The sequence below is a fragment of the Lepus europaeus genome, chromosome 7 (genome assembly GCF_033115175.1).
Source record: "Lepus europaeus isolate LE1 chromosome 7, mLepTim1.pri, whole genome shotgun sequence".
Taxonomy (NCBI): domain Eukaryota; kingdom Metazoa; phylum Chordata; class Mammalia; order Lagomorpha; family Leporidae; genus Lepus; species Lepus europaeus.
In genome coordinates this window covers 31,295,666-31,313,144 of record NC_084833.1, presented here as the reverse complement: position 1 = coordinate 31,313,144, position 17,479 = coordinate 31,295,666, and the positions used below count along the sequence as shown (strand labels likewise).

Here is a 17,479-nt window from a genome sequence, read left to right as displayed (position 1 = left end):
TGGTGGCACCAACCCGGCACACGCTTTCCAGAATGTAATGAAATATAACGAAAAGCTTCTAAAGCAGTGATAGTCATACGACCCATTTCCATTAGCTGCTAAAAAGCTCAAAGTGAAATGTGACCAGTTCTTGGGATTATGCTTCAACTCAACAGCCCAACACTGTCATTTTGCCCTTTCTCTAGGACTCTACTGTCTCTTATTCTCACCTTATGTACTCTATAAGCACATGTGGGTGTTTGTATTTTAAGGATGTCTTAATCTTTGGCAGAATCTAAAACAAACAATTAAGACAACATCTATGTATGTGTAATTGGACATACCGAAGACTGTGTATAATACCAAAAATACCTAGGGTGCTCTGGGTAAGTATATATTATTAATATAGTCCCAGCACATATATATGCATGTATGTATGATTTAAAAATATCATGGGGGGCTGGCATTGTGAGGAAGTGCGTAAAGCAGGTCAAGCTGCTATTGCCAATGCTGGCATCCCATATGGGCATAATTCATGTCCTGGCTGCTCCACTTCTGATCCAGCTCCCTGCCAATACACCTGGGAAAGCAGCAGAAGATGGCCCAAGTGCTCAGGCCCATGCACTCATGTGGGAGACCTGCAAGAAGCTCCTGGCTTCATCCTGACCCAGTCCTAGGAGTGTGGCTATCTTGAGAGTGAACCAGTAGATGGAATATATCTCTCTCTGTCTCTGTCCCTTTCACTGCAACTCCACCTTTCAAATAAATAAATAAAATCTTCAAAAATGTCATGGTACAGCAAGCTAAGCTGCCACCGGGGGCGCCTGCATCCATTTTGGAGGGTTGGTTCAAGACCCAACTACTCAGCTTCCAACCTGGCTTCCTGCTAATGCATCCTGGGAGGGAGGCAGCAGATGATGGCTCAAGTGCTTAGGCCCCTGCCACCCACATAGGAGATCTGCATGGAGTTCTGGGCTCTTGGCTTCAGCCTGGCATAGCCCCAGCTATTGCAGGTATTTGGGTAGTGAACTCTCAGATGGAAGATGCCTTGCTTTCTCCCTCTCTGTTGTTCTCTCTTTGAAGTAGATGAAAATGAATAATATTTTAAAAATATAAAACATATTATATATAAATATATTTTAAAGCAAAGTATTCTTAATTCCTTAGATGAGTTACTTTGGTGGTAAGTATTCTGTATTTATGCTATAAAGTGAGTGTAAAAATATTTTTATTTAATCAAATCCAATGCCTAATCCCATGTCCGACTATATGAAGAATTCAAAAAATAGTCCCCAGATTTCTTACTGGATATAGACTGGCAAGATGAAATTTAAAATGTGTAGTTTATCTTTGACAATTTGATAGCTTCTAGAATAAATGACAGCTCTAATATAGAGCTTTAACAATGATGAGAACAGTGTGCTTCTAGTCTCATAGTACCTAGCACAATATACCAGGTACTGCAAGAACTACTTTAAATAACTTAGAGGCTAATGTAAAGTCAAGGTCCTTTATGAACAATTTATCATAAGAAATATGTCTACCTTCCTCCAAACCTCAGCAAGATGTTGTCTTTCAAAATGCACTCCACGTATCATGTCAAACGGAGCAATATTAAAACATCTACAGGACACATCCCACTAGCAACTGAAAAGCGATCCCCTTTAAAATTAAAAATTTTAAATTCTCACCTGATTCGGTATGTGAAGAAATAGTGAGGTGGATGCACAGAGCTAAGTTCTGGCAGGAACGACGTGGAAACTGAAACCGTAATATCCCCAGTTGTCGCTACACATTCTGGATCATGAATATATCTAGGTAATCAAAAAAATAAACATTTGAAAATCAACCACAATTAGACAGAACAAAGGTTTAAGAATAAAGGCAAAACAACTTTATTTTAGGATCACAATTTTATCTCATTTATTTATTTGAAAGAGTTACAGAGAGGGAGAGACAGAGATCTTCCAACTGTTGGTTCACTCCCAAAATGACCTCAATGGCCAGGGCTGGGCCAGGCTGAAGCCAGGAGCTTCATCCAGGTCTCCTACGTGGGTGCAGGGGCCCAAGGACTTGAGGTCATCTTCTGTTGCTTTTCTCGGGCTGTTAGCAGGGGGCTTGATTGGAAGTTGGAGCAGCTGGGACACAAATTGGCACCCATATGGGACACCAATGTCACAGGTAGCACCTTTGCCTGCTAAGACACAACGCCTGACCCAGGATCAAAGTTTTAAATCATATCTGGAAGTCCAAAATTAAAACATTTGGGTATAATTCTATTAAACTTAAAAGAAAACTAGAGGCAAACTAGAAAATGTCTGCAACTCTTAGTTCAGTAGTGACAGCAATCAAGGTTCAATTAAAAATGCTTTAAATAATGAATCAGTAATCAATTTAGAATCTACAAATGACTTATCTCAGTTTTCAGAGATAAGAACACTTTTGGGACATCTGAAAACCCAGTTACACCTGCTAAAGGATAGTTCTGATGATAAAACTATCTATAATACCTGAGCGTTCCATTTAGAGATAATAAATAGTATTTGCCAGGAGTTAATGGTTACTGATTTGCTATTCATAATAAATCTATTAACTGGCAAGTGGCTTTTTCTTTTTTTTTTCAAAAAGAAACTAAATGGCTATTATAAAGCTATAGCATCTAAATCAAAATTGGGTTTTTCTCTTTATTCTTCAAGATAAGAAAAGTACTGGCTATTTAAGTGTTTGGATGTTTTGGCTCAAGGGAAAATAAGAGAATAATATCTAAGATACTGAGTGGTTCTGATATTAACCTTCTTGAGAAATTTCATTTCATGATCTGTGACTGTGCATGCAGGGCTAAGAGAGAGAGAGAAAGAGAGAGAGAAAAACAGAGACATATACAATCATTTCAACTGAAAACAATGAAATACCTGAAAATTTGGTCTCTGATGATAGGGAAGCCACCTGATACAACATTGTTGACATAAGAAGTAAACCAGTCTGTAAAAGTAGCACCTACAAACCAGGACAGGGAAAGAAAAGGACAAATGGTCTTTGTTAAATGTGTACATAAAACAATTATAATTTCTTTATGCATAAGATGTGATACCAAACCCAGGAACATTTATAGATGTAATTGTACTAGTCCTCTATCAGCTCAATTTCTAGTGTCCATTCTATCCACCGTATTTTCTTGGGATTCACCTCCTCTCTCCCCAGTCAACTATTGTTAGGGAATCCCACAACTACCTTTACACTATTTCTTTTTTTTTTTTTTTAATTTTTTTTTTTTTTTTTTTTTTTTTGACAGGCAGAGTGGATAGTGAGAGAGAGAGAGACAGAGAGAAAGGTCTTCCTTTGCTGTTGGTTCACCCTCCAATGGCCACCGCGGTAGGCGCGCTGCGACCTGCGCATTGCACTGATTCTGTACACTTATAATTATGATTGATTTTTAAACTTTACTGTGTTCCAGTACAAGAATGAAAATCTTTCTGTAATTTCTAGAATATATAAAAAAGAAAACTCAGCCATGTCTAGGAAGAAACTCCATGAAAAATATCAGTACCTATCCTCAGATGACCAGGTTACATCCCTGGTCCATGAACAAAATTCTGGCCCAAGTCAGGCTCAGTCTGGACATCTACCAGGGACGTGGCACTGTGGAGCTCTGCACATCAGGCCGATCCCAACGTGGTCTACTTGCATGGTGTCCTCAGGAACCAGCTTGAGGCACAAAGGAATCATTGGAATAGTCCAAAAATCCATGATATGGTACAGGGGTGGGGCTGTATAAGACCTGAGAGGCATCTACATTGTAGCATAGTGGGTAAAGCTGCTGCCTACAATGCTGGCATCTTGCATAGACACTGGTTTGAGTCCTGGCTGTTCTACTTCTGATCCAGCTCCCTGCTAATGGTCTCGGAACAGCAGAGGAAGAGACCCAAGTGTTTGGGACACTGAATCCCACATGGGAGACCTAGATGAAACTGCTGGCTCCTGGCTTCGGGCTGGCCTTGTGCTGGCTAGTGCAGCCATCTGGAGAGTCAACCAATGGATGGAAGATTTTCTCTCTCTCTCTTTCTCTCTCTCTCCTGTTCCCTCTCCCTTTCCCTCTCCCTCTCCCTCTATTTCTGTAACTCTGACTTTCAAAATAAATAAATAAATCTCTAAAACCTGAGAAATCATTTGGTCTAGCCCTGTCAAGGCAACCACAGTCAGGATTCAAAATTCAATAAATCTGTAGCAGACTATTTTTATGTTGATAATTTTGTATGGCCTGAGAATGACGTCACAAATATCCAAGAGGCCCTTGGCAGAGAAAAGGTTCCTCACCTCTGACCTAGTGACTGGATCCACGGGACAAGCATTTTGAGTGTGATCTAGTGACTGGGTCAATGATAAGCACTTACACGAACCATGTTTACCCCTTCCAGGTATCAGACGCCACTATTTATTGTTGCTATATCTCAGTGCCGACTGCATGGCAGTACACTAATCAACCCAGTTCCTGCACTCCGCCACACTGAATGTCTATTAAACGTATAGTGTTACTAACTCATCTGTTTAGGGAATAATAGATGTTACACATATAGTATTTACTAATTCACCTGTTTAGGGAATAATAGAAGATATCATTTGACTGGTATCTCAGGGTACAAAGTTTTACAGTTTTAAAAGCATCAATTGAGAAAAGGTGGGGCAGCTTTTTGGCCTAACAGTCCAAGACGCCTGCATCTCTTATGGGAGTGCCTGGGTTCGATGCCTCGCTCTAGCTCCTGATACCAGCATCCTGCTAATGCAGACCCTGGGAGGCAGTGTGATGCTCAAGTCAGTGGGTTCCTGCCATCTGTGTGGAAGACGCGGACTGAGCTCTCTGCTTCCAGCCTGGCCCCAGCTCCAAACCCAGGCCCAGCAGTTGTGGGCATCTGAGGAGAGAACCAGTGAATGGGAGCTTTCTCTGTCTTTCTCTGTGTCCCCCCCAAAAAATTGAGGGAAGGTAAACTATAAGAATTGGCTCTCGGGGCCAGCGCTGTGGTGCAGCGGGTTAACGCGCTGGCCTGAAGTGCCGGCATCCCATATAGGTGCCGGTTCAAGACCCGGCTGCTCCATTTCCAATACAGCTCACTGCTATGGCCTGGGAAAGCAGTAGAAGATGGCCCAAGTCCTTGGGCCCCTGCCCCTGCACCCACGTGGGAGACAGGGAAGAAGCTCCTGGCTCCTGGCTTTGGATAGGTGCAGCTCCAGCCATTGTGGCCAACTGGGGAGTGAACCATTGGATGGAAGACCTCTCTCTCTGTCTCTCCCTCTCACTGTCTGTAACTCTACCTCTCAAATAAATAGATCTTTAAAAAAAAAATTGGCTCTTTTCTCAGTGTCTATTAATGACCCCTTCTGACGCATTACTTATCAAACACTGCTAAATACAAAGACTACCAATCATCTATCTACTTTGGGGAAGATATTAAGGAGCAATATGAATAATGTCACTAAAATTCATAAAAGGCACAATTCTATTTTTAGAACTAGTAATTTCTCTCAAGAAAAAAATTTCTCTGATTAAAAATCATTTTTATACATCATGGAATAAAATGTTACATAGGCAAATTAATTTCTTATTATTTGTATAAAAATTGGTATAGTATATTTTAATGTGCCTTGGTTTATTATAACACCAAAACATCTAAGAGGAGGACAGAATAGGCAGCATTAATATTACTATTAAAATTAATTAATATTAATTTAAAATATCTACTAATAATAGTACACTTAACACCAGAAGACACCATCTTATGTGTCACCCCAAATTTCCGGAGTAAAACTTAGTTGAATCAAGATGCAACTTACATATAGGAAGGTCGGCTTTTTTTGTTTTTTTTTTGAACCTAAGGCCATGCTTTGCAGAATCTTTCCTAGTTCTGGGGCTTCCTCAAGGGAGCGTAAAGGAAACTGCCTTCTCATCTTTGCTCTCCTTGCCAACTTCCTACTTAAGTCTTCTCGGTGCACCTCAAACATTATGCTTTGCCTCCCGTGCTTGGAGGAATCCCACGAGCAGCAGAGTATTGTCAGACCTCAGCACTCGCCTGTGGTGGTGCGGCTGCCACCCTGTGTCAGACGAGCACAAGACTCAGAGTAAGAAATGCACAGATCCCAAGCCAGCCGCTGACCTTCAAGTGCAAGGCAGCCTTCAGTTCCAACAGTGAGCAGTGTTCCCGGGTTACAGCCGCGAGGATCATCTCTGAGTGCACACTAGTTAACACACAGGTGCTGTAAAAGCACTGAGCCTGGACACAACCTCCAGAGGCGCTTAACTGCGACACGAGTGACCACAGGTGTCAGGCTGAGTGGAGGGTGAGGGCTAACCTTAAAGCTTTCACTAAGTAGGGGTGAGGGGTTTTCCCGATTCTATAAAGTACACTACAAACCTGGCCGTGCCATCCTATAGAACAAATGGACACTTAGCCTCTAGATATAATGAAATACAGATATAATGAAATACAGATGCTCCAGCCTGCAAGGTCCCTGAACTATTAACATACGGGGGGTGGGGGGGAGGGTTGGCTAACATATGGGTCAACAATGCCCTTCAAAAGCAGAATGGATAGTCAGGAAGTTTCTCTTGGGTGTGCAAAATCTAACTAAACAAGGGGCAGGCACTGTGGTGTAATGGGTAAAGTTGCTGTCTGCAGTGCTAACATCCCATATGGGCACCGGTTTGTGTCCCAGCTGTTCCACTTCCAATCCAGCTCTCTGCTTATGTGCCTGGAAAGGCAGTGGAAGACGGCCCAAATCCTTAGGCCCCTGCACCCATATGGGAGACCCTGAACCCATATGGGAGACCCAGAAGAGGCTCCAGGTTCCTGGCTTCGGATTGGCTCAGCTCCGGCTGTTGCAGCCATTTGGGGAGTGAACCAGCAGGTGGAAGACCTCTCTCTCTCCCTGCCTGCCTTTCTGTAACTCTGCCTGTCAAATAAATAAATAAATCTTAAAAAAAAAAAATCGAAGCTAAATAAGACTGGATGAATAGTAAAGGGATAAGCTGCACTTGCATACACATTGAAGGTTCTTAAAAACCTATAATACCCCTTTAAAGCCGAGAAAAACAGTAGTTCCAGGTAGTTCAGGAAGTACACAGGTTTCTCTAGTCTGCTGCTCCTGAGGTCTCTAGTGTGCGTTCACAGTCTCTACCACAGCATTAGCACCAAAAGAGAAAAAGTATAAAGTTTTTTTATGTATCTATGTATCCAATTATATATTAAGATGATCTATGAAAAATGCCAGTTGCAAGTTTGTGTTCAGGGAACTATATATGTATTCATGACAGTTCTATGCATTTCACTGTTCTGTGGAAGAGTGCTAAAAACACATGTCTTTTTTCCAAGTAGAAACAAAATTCCAATGAAGAACAAGAACTGTTCTAATGAGCGCTTAGATGCCATCCTTTATGAACAACCAAGCATTATGAAATACAAGCATAAAATTGCCAGGGGCTCACGTAGCTACAAAAGTTTTACCAACTAAATTTCTTTTATAAGCAGGAGGAAGGTAAATAGTTTGTTTATTTTTTCCCACTTACCTATAATAAACATGTCAATAGCAGCTGGATTCCGAGCCATTTGGTCCTAGGTGAGAAAAAGAACGTAATTGATAAAATACATTTTATTTAATTTTTCATTGTTCTTTATCTTCATCTTTGCCTAGTGACAAAGCAAAGCAGACAAAAAGATCTTAAGTGTTCCAACACACTCAGATACATTCCTCACACTTTCCAGTTTTTGCTCTAATGATTTCTATAAAAGAGGTTCTTTTATACCAACAGTTCTTTTCAACTCTATACAAAAGGTCCTGAAAAGAGTGCTAGGCTCCTCTCAGTAAACCCAACATTTATGTAGTGTTATTACTGTTACAATGAACTACGGACATTATCCTTCAAGAAGTCATTAGAAAACTGGAATAGGAATTTATATAACTTGTTAGCCTAGAAGAAAGGTTTCAGAAGCAAATGACCTGAGCGATTCCATGTTAGTCACTTCTCTCAGTAAATGGAATGCCCAAGCCATCATCCTACCAATCTTCCAGAGATATCAAGTCAAAAATGAGATAATGCTTAAAAAAAGTTAAAGCTCTTTAAATCTTGTAAATGCTACATGGAGTAAAATGTCATGGGCAACTAACTATGCAAAGCCTTTACTATTTTATCTCTTTAATGTAAAAAGTTCACATTGAGGCAGAAATCAAGACGCTGTGCAGCTAAGAAATTGTTGTAAACAAAAAATAAAAATGAACGCACGGAGGCCAGCATGGTGGCCCAGTGGGTTTAGCTGCTACTTCTGATGCCAGCATCCTACATCACAGCACTGCTTCATGCCCTCTGCTCCTGATTCAGCCTCCTGCTAATGCACCTGGGAATAGTGGAAGATGGCCTTGGGCCCTGCCACCCATGTGCAAGACCAAAATGGTGTTCCTGACTTCTATCTGTGGGAGCCATCTGAGGAGTTAACCAATGCACTGAAGATATTTCTCTGTCTCTCCCTGCCCCACCCCCATGGCTCTGCCTTTCAAATAAACAAATCTTTAAAAACTAAAAATGAATCCAAATTCTACATTTTCAGTGGTTCTACTAAAATTATAACCAAAAATAACCTTAAAATTACATTTTTTGACAAGTCAAATACCTACTGAAAAGCATATACAGTTTCTATTGGACTTAGAACTCGAATCAAAGAATGTTGAAAAATTAAATTTTTAGAAAGTTAGAGACACATATTACAATTAATTATCTCAACAAAAAACTCCTCATTACTTTTGCTTAAACTTAACTCACTTTAACCCATATTTTTCTGTGGGTTGCCTTCTGTATACACAATAGTTTGCACTGTTCATCCAGTGGTAAGCTTTCTTTTGCCACTCCATGCCATTATGTTAGAATATTAGCTCTCTAGTTAAATAGATCTATAATTAAAATGCATAATATTCTATATCCATTCTTTGGCCTTGAAAATACCTACTGCACACATTTAAATACACTTCCTACTTACCGGACATTGGTAAAAAACTTCATTTTTGTTTCGGCCCTCTGCAGCTTCCACTGCTATGTACTGACTCAGGCCAGTATGTATGCAAAAAGTTAAAGGGAGACAGTATTTAAGGCCCTGTCTCTGCTGGAACCCTCCAGCAGCTGTGTCGACGTCCAACAAATCTTCAGAGCGATAGTGATTCGACAGTGCCATACTTCCCAACAACCTGAGGAGCACACAGACTCAAAAATGTAACAAACTGCAGAGTCAAGCAAACAGCTGCCCTTCCTCTTTTTGACAAATAATAATTTCATGATGACAATTTCATAAGTATTGATGTGCATGACCGTTCTAACCCAGGAAGCCCTCAACCAATACAATTTCTAGACATTAAACTCTTTTGATTGAAGATTCTGAATTAAGGTAAAAATTAAATTTCTACAATATCTAAATGTCAACCTTTTAAAAATAAATAATTTTTATTGGTTTCAAGAGCTATTTTGCCATGATTTATTTATTTGTCCATGTTTTTGCTATATACGTATATGTGGCTAATTTAATATTTAAAGGGTAAATTCTCTCTGAAAGCATTATCTCAAAATGAGCTTTAGCTTACCCTATATTCCCAGACAGCATAAATATGTGTCAGCCTAAAACTTGTCCAAATTTTCACAAGTGTGGAATGCATGGGATATATGTTAATCTCACGACATATACATGATAGCAATGCAAGTATCAAAGACAACCTGGTGATTCTTGTCAAGACTTCAATCTTAAGTCTCGTTGCTTGGGCCATGATTGGATAAAAAAAAAAAAAAAACAAACCTGTGTTGAAATTCATGAGCTGTATATCATACCAATTTTTTTTTACTAAGTTCTCTCTTGCTTGCTCTTCAAATATGACCATTTTTCAATTTTGTCATGTTTCAGTTTGACAGGAAAAACCAGCCAACACTGAGGCTTATCTAGTCCTTCCTGAAGGACTATTTCAGACCTCTGGCCATCATCTGATTTGTCAGTTCTACCTGTACTCTCACCATGACCACCTCGGGGCTCCTAGTACTCACTCAATTCTGACCTGAGACAGTAACAGAGCCTCAATGATTCTTCACACACAAAGGAACACCTGGCTTCACTAAGAACATCTGCCAATTCTTACTAGCATTTCACAAGCACAGCACTTCTGAAATAGCTTAATTCCACAAAAGTACAAAAGGAATAGATCCATTCAAAGCATCTAGCTTTTAAAGTGAGTGAATTTGACAGCTATGTCTGCTTTTTCCACGAAACTCCACAAGGCATAGTTCACCTTTTAAAAGTAAATTTTAACAGACCATTTAATTACAGGCTGCACTTGAATATGATAAAATTCTATTTAGTTCAGTGTGTGTAGCTCTAAACAACTGCCCCATTTTTTTTTTTTTTTTTGACAGGCAGAGTGGACAGTGAGAGAGAGAGACAGAGAGAAAGGTCTTCCTTTTGCCGTTGGTTCACCCTCCAATGGCTGCCGCGCTGCAGCCAGCGCATCGCGCTGATCCAAAGCCAGGAGCCAGGTGCTTCTCCTGGTCTCCCATGGGGTGCAGGGACCAAGCACTTGGGCCATCCTCCACTGCACTCCCGGACCACAGCAGAGAGCTGGCCTGGAAGAGGGGCAACCGGGACAGAATCTGGCGCCCCGACCAGGACTAGAACCTGGTGTGCCAGTGCCGCAGGTGGAGGATTAGCCTATTGAGCCATGGCGCCGGCCTCAACAACTGCTTTTAAAGTGTATAGTAGATAGAATTTATCTGGACTTTAACAGATGTTTTTGTGAGACATTTATATTGGTAAAATCTAAGTTAAGTAAGCTGTAGATTTTGGTCTATATGGATGGTCTTACAGATTGCTATGAAGAGGGAATTTGTATACTCCTTTAATTTATTATGATACAAATAGGACATATTTAATTGCATTCTAGAAAATAACATCATTAAGTATAACCAAAACATGGAACATCTTACCCAGGAACCACTAACTTCTGCCCATTGTGGATCCGATATGAACACCGATAATCATCAGGAAGCTTGCAACCGATCTGAGCTTCCACAGCGTCCAGGTCTTCCTCTCGGGCACCCTCTGCAGATGCAAACAAAAAAGCAAACTGTGAAGAAATACTAAGCCTTATGCTGAAGCAAAAACATAATCTACCCACTAACCTCTGAAGCAATCTTACAGAATAAATGAACTCTGCCCAAAATACACGGCTGAAACAGGGAAATGAGTCAAAAGTTCATCTGAAGCCCTGAGCAAGCAAATTCCTTAGTTTCTTCACAACACTCAGTAAAACATGGGAAGGTGGGCACCACTGAAGATTCCTAATAACACTGTACAACACAGGCCTCAGGGTAAAGCCCATGTTTCTAAATCTACTGTTTTCATACTGTTCATTTAAAAACAAAACAAAACAACAAAAAAGCATTGTGGTGCAGCAGGTTAAGCTTGTGACACTGCATCCTATATGAGCGCCAGTTTGAGTCCTGGCTGCTCTGCTTTAGATCCAGCTCCCTGCTAATGCACCTGGGAAAGCAGCAGAAGATGGCTAAGTGCTTGGGCCCCTGCACCCATGTGGGAGACCCAGATGGAGCTGCAGGTTGCTGGCTTCAGCCTAGCCCAACCCTGGCCATTGCAGTCATCTGAGGAGTGAACCAGCAGATGAAAAATCTCTGTCTTTTTCTCTCTCTAACTCTGGCTTTCAATAAATAAATAAATCTTAAAACAAAAACAAAAAGTCCTCCAGAAGCTCTCTAAACCAACATTGCTCAAGTTTCAACACAGTCTCTTCATGGGAAATACAGAGTATGAGGTATAGATTGACTCAAATTCTACTTTCCACTTCTGTAAATTTGCCATATATGAGTATTTTAGCTTTAAAAAAATTAACAGGAAGTAGTTACAAATACCAAAAGCAAAAAAAAAAAAAAAAAAATCTACTTCCAGCAATAGCCCACCAGGTTGCCAGACCAAACTTCTCACTAAACAGTGACTATTTGGTTTGAAGGCTTTTGGAAAACCACCAAGGAGATGAGCAAAGCATTAGACAGAAGCACGGGCTGGAGGGTAAAACAAATTAAGTTCAGGGTCCACAAAGGAAAAAGGGACTTGGTAAAACCCGAGGACCATATCCTAGGAATACTAAAAATAGACTACTTCTCACAAAGACTAAAGCCCAGCTCCAATTCCATCAATTCCTGAATGGAACAGGGCGATCCATCAGTAAAAATCAAAAGTCTCCAGAAGAAAACACTACTACCCCAGAACTCAAAAATTACGTCTAGCAATCAATAAAAAGAAAACTCAAAACCCTAAGCTTGTATAATGACAAGATCTGACTAAAGAGCAAGAGAAAAAAACAGAAAACAGAATCAAATCCATAATATACCCAGTTACGAACTTAGAAAACATAAACTTTATTTTTGTTTTTTTAAAGATTTATTGACTGATTTGAAAGTCACAGTTACTGAGAGGGGGAGAGATAGACAGAGATCTTTCATCCACTGGTTCTCTCCCCTGATGGCTGCAATGGCCAGGGGTGGGCCAGGCTGAAGCCAGGAACCAGGAACTTCATCCAGTCTCCCACGTGGATGGCAGGGGCCCAAACGCTTAGGCCATCTTCTGCTGTTTCCCCCAAACTATTAGCAAGGAGATGGATCAGAAGTGGAACAGCCAGGACTCAAACCAGTGCCCATATGAGATGCCAGTGTAGTAGCTTTACCCACTACGCCATAACAACGACCTCTAGTAAACATAAACTTTAAAATAACCAAATTGATATATTCAGCAAAATCAAAGACAAGAGTGAGATTTTCAACAATAAGCTAGAAATAAAAAAAAAGAGGGGTCGGCATTAGGCCTAGTGGTTAAGATGTCCACATCCATATCAGAGTGCCTGGGTTCAATACTCGGCTCTGGCTCTTGACTCCAGCTTCTTGCTAATCAGACCTAGTGTGAGGCCGTAGTGACAGTTCAAGTGATTGGGTCCCTGACGCTCACATGGAAGGTGTGGATTGCAGGAATCTGTGGAGTAAATCAGCAGATGGGAACTTACTGTGACTCTCAAAAAATAAAAAATTACAACTAACACAGTGCTGATTTTTAAAAAAATAATAAAATGAATCAAATGGAAATCCTAAAGGTAAAAATATATAATAATTAAAAGTAAGAATTCACTGAAGAACAAACATTTGGCCTAGTGGTTTAAATGTCAGTTCACATTTCCACATCCCGTATCAGAAGACTGTCTAGGTTATATATCTGGCTCCAGCTCCTGACTCCAGTTTCCTGCTATTGTGGATCCCGTTAGGTAGTTGGTGATGGGTCAAGTAACTGGGTTTCTGCTACTCATGTGGGAGATCTGCATTGAGTTCCCAGCTCTTGGCCTTGATTCCCCCTCCACTGAGGGCATTGGTAGTAGACTAGTGAATAGGATCTCTCTCTCTCTCTCTGTGCCTCTCAAACAAATAAAATTTTAGAACATTAAAAAAAATAAAGAAATGCACTGAAAGCAAATTAGAGGTCTAGGTGAAGAAGGAGCCATAAAAAAAAAAAAAAAAACCAACAAAAGGAGTGAAAAGCACATATGACAGAACATGGTGGAAAGGTCTAAGATACATGCATTGGAATCCCAAAAAGAGAAGCAAAACAGAATGGAGTAGAAGAAATATTTGAAGAGATAACATCAGAGACTTTTCCACACTGATGAAAACTTCAAATCATGATTCAAGAAGCACAATTTAAAAAAACACAATGAGAATAATTAAAAAGAAAATCTAGAAAACTGATAAAAATCAAAGACTAAGAAAAATCTTAAAAGCAGCCAGAGCAGGAAAAAAATGTACGTAAGTATTTTCAAAGTAACAACACTAAGACTGACAGCTACAACAGAAACAACAGAAGTCAGAGGAGTGATAGCTTTAAAGTTATTAGAATTCTGTATCCAACTAATACATCCCTCAAAAATGAAGATGAAATATGTATACTTTTTAGACAAAGTCTGAAAAAAAATCACTGAAAGAAATACTACAAATAACTCTCTAAGTGGAAGAAAAATGATCCCCACTGGAAGTACGAAGATGCAGACATGAAGAGCGACCAGAAAAGATAAATATGAAAGTAAACCTAAAATAATAAAACATAGAAAATAATAATATTTCCAGGGATATTAAATATGTTGAAAATTCAAGCTGCAAAAGCTGTAGCACAAAAGGCAGGAGGGTGGTGCTTGGAGTTAAAGTATTCTAAGGTTTTTTTCATTTTCGTGGTAAAACACTAATTTACGTTAGATGTTAATAATTCAATGATGTACATTTAAATCTCTAGAATTATCACTATTAAAGGAAATATAAAAAAGGGGGAAGGAAAGGAATAAAACGTGATTAAGAAGAATACTAAAACACAATACATTAGTAAATACATTAAACACTAAAATACTAACTAATCTAATTAAAAGACAAATGACAAGAGAAAAAATAAAACACAATTATATACAAAAGAAATACCTTAATGTAGACAAGGAAAAAAAGCTAAAGTAGCTCTACTAAATAGATTTTAAAACTAAGACAAATAGCTTCATGACAAAAAAGTTAAAGGCACTACACAGGTATTACAATTCTGAACTTACGCACCCAATAATAACACAGCTCCAAAATAAAATGCAAACTAAAATAGGAAAAGATATCTACAATCACAGTGGGTATGCTGGTTTTCTATTGCTGTAATATCAGCAGCTTAACACAATACTCATTTATCATCTCAGAGTTTCTGTCAGTACTTCTGTAGAAGCACAGGTGTGACTCAATTGGATCCTCTGCTCAGGTCCCACAAGGCTGAAATCATGGCATCAACTAGGCCTGCCATCTCACCTTACACACCTTATGCTTGGGATCCTCCTCCAAGCTCTCTGGTGGTTGGCAGATTGCAATTCTTTGTGGTGGTAGGACTGAGACCCTCAGCTCTTAGGGTCCACCTGCCACTCTTTACCATGCAGCCCTCTCCACAGCATACCAGTCTGCTTTCTCAGAATCAATAGCACAGACACTCACACTTTGAATCTGTCTGACTTCTGGAAGGCCTGGTCTCTTTTTAAAACTCCTTTGATTAATTCAGGCCTGCTCAGGATAATTTTCCTTTTGATTAACAAATCATAACCAACTATTTTTAGACCTTAATTACATCTACAAAATCCTTCCATCTTGCTCCATATAATATGACCTAATCATGGGGAATGAAATCACTTTTATTCACAATAGCACCTACACTCAAAGAGATACACTTATTTGAGGTGTGTACAGGGAATGTGCATTTTGGTGGCTATCTTAGAATGCTGTCTACCACAATGAAGGATTTTGCCATATCTCTCCCAGTAACTAATAAAATAAGAAGACAAAGAACAAAACAGTAAAGGTGTAGAAGATCTGAACAAGATTAACAAATTTTACCTAATTATATATAAATATATATGTATATGTGTATATATATATATATATTCCTAAACCAAAAAACTATAAGATATACATTCTTTCCAAGTACCCCCCATGAAACATTTACCAAAAAAGATCATATACATAAAACAAATCACAACAAATTTTAAATAACTGAACTCACAGTAGAATTAAAATATAAATTATATAAAAGATTACTAAAAAGCCCCAAATGCTTAAAATTAATAATACATTTTTATATATTTAGAGAAATTAGAAAATACTTTGAGCTACATGGTAATGAAAATATAATATATTTTAACTTGGAAACAAGCTAATATGTTTAGAGGTAAATTTATAGCCCTAAATGCATTTGAAGAAAATAAGAGACAGAACATTGTGATCTAAGCATCTCAAGTCAGAAAAAAAAAAAAAATCACAGTAAACTCAAACAGAAGATATCAGAAACTAATGAAATAAACAAACATACAATAGAGAGGGTTGACTGAAAAAATTAATAAAATTGATTAGTCCCTAACCTAGTAAGACTGATCAAGAAAAACAGAGAGTACACATAATCAGTATCATAAATGGAAAAGGTGATTATAACTAATACCTAATAAGCATTAAAAAGATAAGAGGTATTATGAAAAACTTATCAATTTGAAAATGTGGATGAAGTAGACAATTTCCTAGAAAAACACAACTCATCAAAATTGACACAGGAATAAACAGAAAGCCTGAATAGTCCTATATTTAATAATCGAACTGAATCTTCAATACAAAAATTCCAGGTTTGCTGGCACACTCTACTAATCATTTAAGATAGAAATAAGACCAAGCTTACATAAACTCTTCCAGGAACAGAAAAAGAGGCAACACTTCCCGACTTGTTTTACAAGGCCAGCATCATCTTGATACCAAACCTGACAAGAATATTGCAAGAAAGGAAAATTATAGGCCAAACTCTCCCATGAACTTAGATGGTAAAAAAAAATCCCAATAAAATACTTGCAAATTAAATTCAACACATATAAAAGGGATAATATGTTACAAGCAAAGTGAATTTATTACAAGAATGCAAAGTTGATTTAACATGCAGAAAATCAATCAATGTAATTCACCACATTAACAGAATGAAGGAGAAAAACCATATAATGGTCATAAGGCAGACGAGGCATTTGATAAAACTCCAATTTTCCTTCAAAACAGAAACCCTCTTCACAAACTGGAATCAGAAGGGACTTTCTTCAATCTGATTAAGAAAATCTACAGCTAACTTCACATAGAAAGCTAAAACATGGAAGATTTCTCTCTGCAGTCAGAAAGACAAGGCTGCCCATTGCCGTCATTTTATCGAACACTGTAGTGAGGGTTGCAGAAGGTAAAGTAAAGCCAGAAAAAGACACACGTGATCTATGTAAGGATTGGAAAGCTAGAAGCAGAACTGTCATCATTCTACAGCTCAGGGCAATGTAAATTACAACCATCAGTACATAGCCTCCAGAAATAAAAAAAAAATGATGACACTGAAGAGCTGTTGAGAATGTAAACTAGAAGAGCTACTTTGGAATATCTTTTGAAATTTAATAGAAGTATTACCTATAACCCAAAAACCGAAAAAACATAATCCTAGATACTTATCTGACAGAAATATGCTCAGATGTACATTAAAAATGTACATAAAAATTTACAGCATTATCTGTAATAGTCAGAACTGGAAATAACCCAAATACCCATCAACAGTCGAACAAATATATGCATTTCAGTCTACTTATATAATGGAGTACTAAATTGCAACCAAACTGAAACCACTGCTACATACAAAACAGCTGACTCTCACAAACAAAAGAGAGATAATTCATATAAAATCCATACTTAATCACACAATTTATATAAAGGTGGCATCAGCGGCCAGGATAGTGGCTGCTTCTGTGAAGGAGAGCAGAGCTATGAAGGTGCTTCTACTCTACTTTGTCATCTGGAGGATGTTACAACGAGCGTGTTCACATGCGATAATTCCGCGGTCGTGCACTTGTGATCGGGGCA

General features: G+C 38.8%; 1 protein-coding gene across 3 annotated transcripts in view; it reads right to left on the bottom strand.

The window, feature by feature from the left end:
- Nucleotides 1-17,479, bottom strand: part of FBXO3 (F-box protein 3) — a 44,541-nt gene that overhangs the window by 13,987 nt on the left and 13,075 nt on the right. For all 3 annotated transcript variants that reach the window (XR_009866369.1, XM_062196324.1, XM_062196325.1), the window contains exons 4-8: nucleotides 10,976-11,090; nucleotides 8,997-9,201; nucleotides 7,535-7,580; nucleotides 2,892-2,976; nucleotides 1,671-1,793 (exon numbers count right to left, since the gene is read on the bottom strand). Coding sequence is in view for 2 of the 3 variants with exons in the window: in XM_062196324.1 (XP_062052308.1) it covers nucleotides 1,671-1,793; nucleotides 2,892-2,976; nucleotides 7,535-7,580; nucleotides 8,997-9,201; nucleotides 10,976-11,090 (574 nt within the window). In the remaining variant the exon portion in view is untranslated. The remainder of the gene's footprint in view (nucleotides 1-1,670; nucleotides 1,794-2,891; nucleotides 2,977-7,534; nucleotides 7,581-8,996; nucleotides 9,202-10,975; nucleotides 11,091-17,479) is intronic.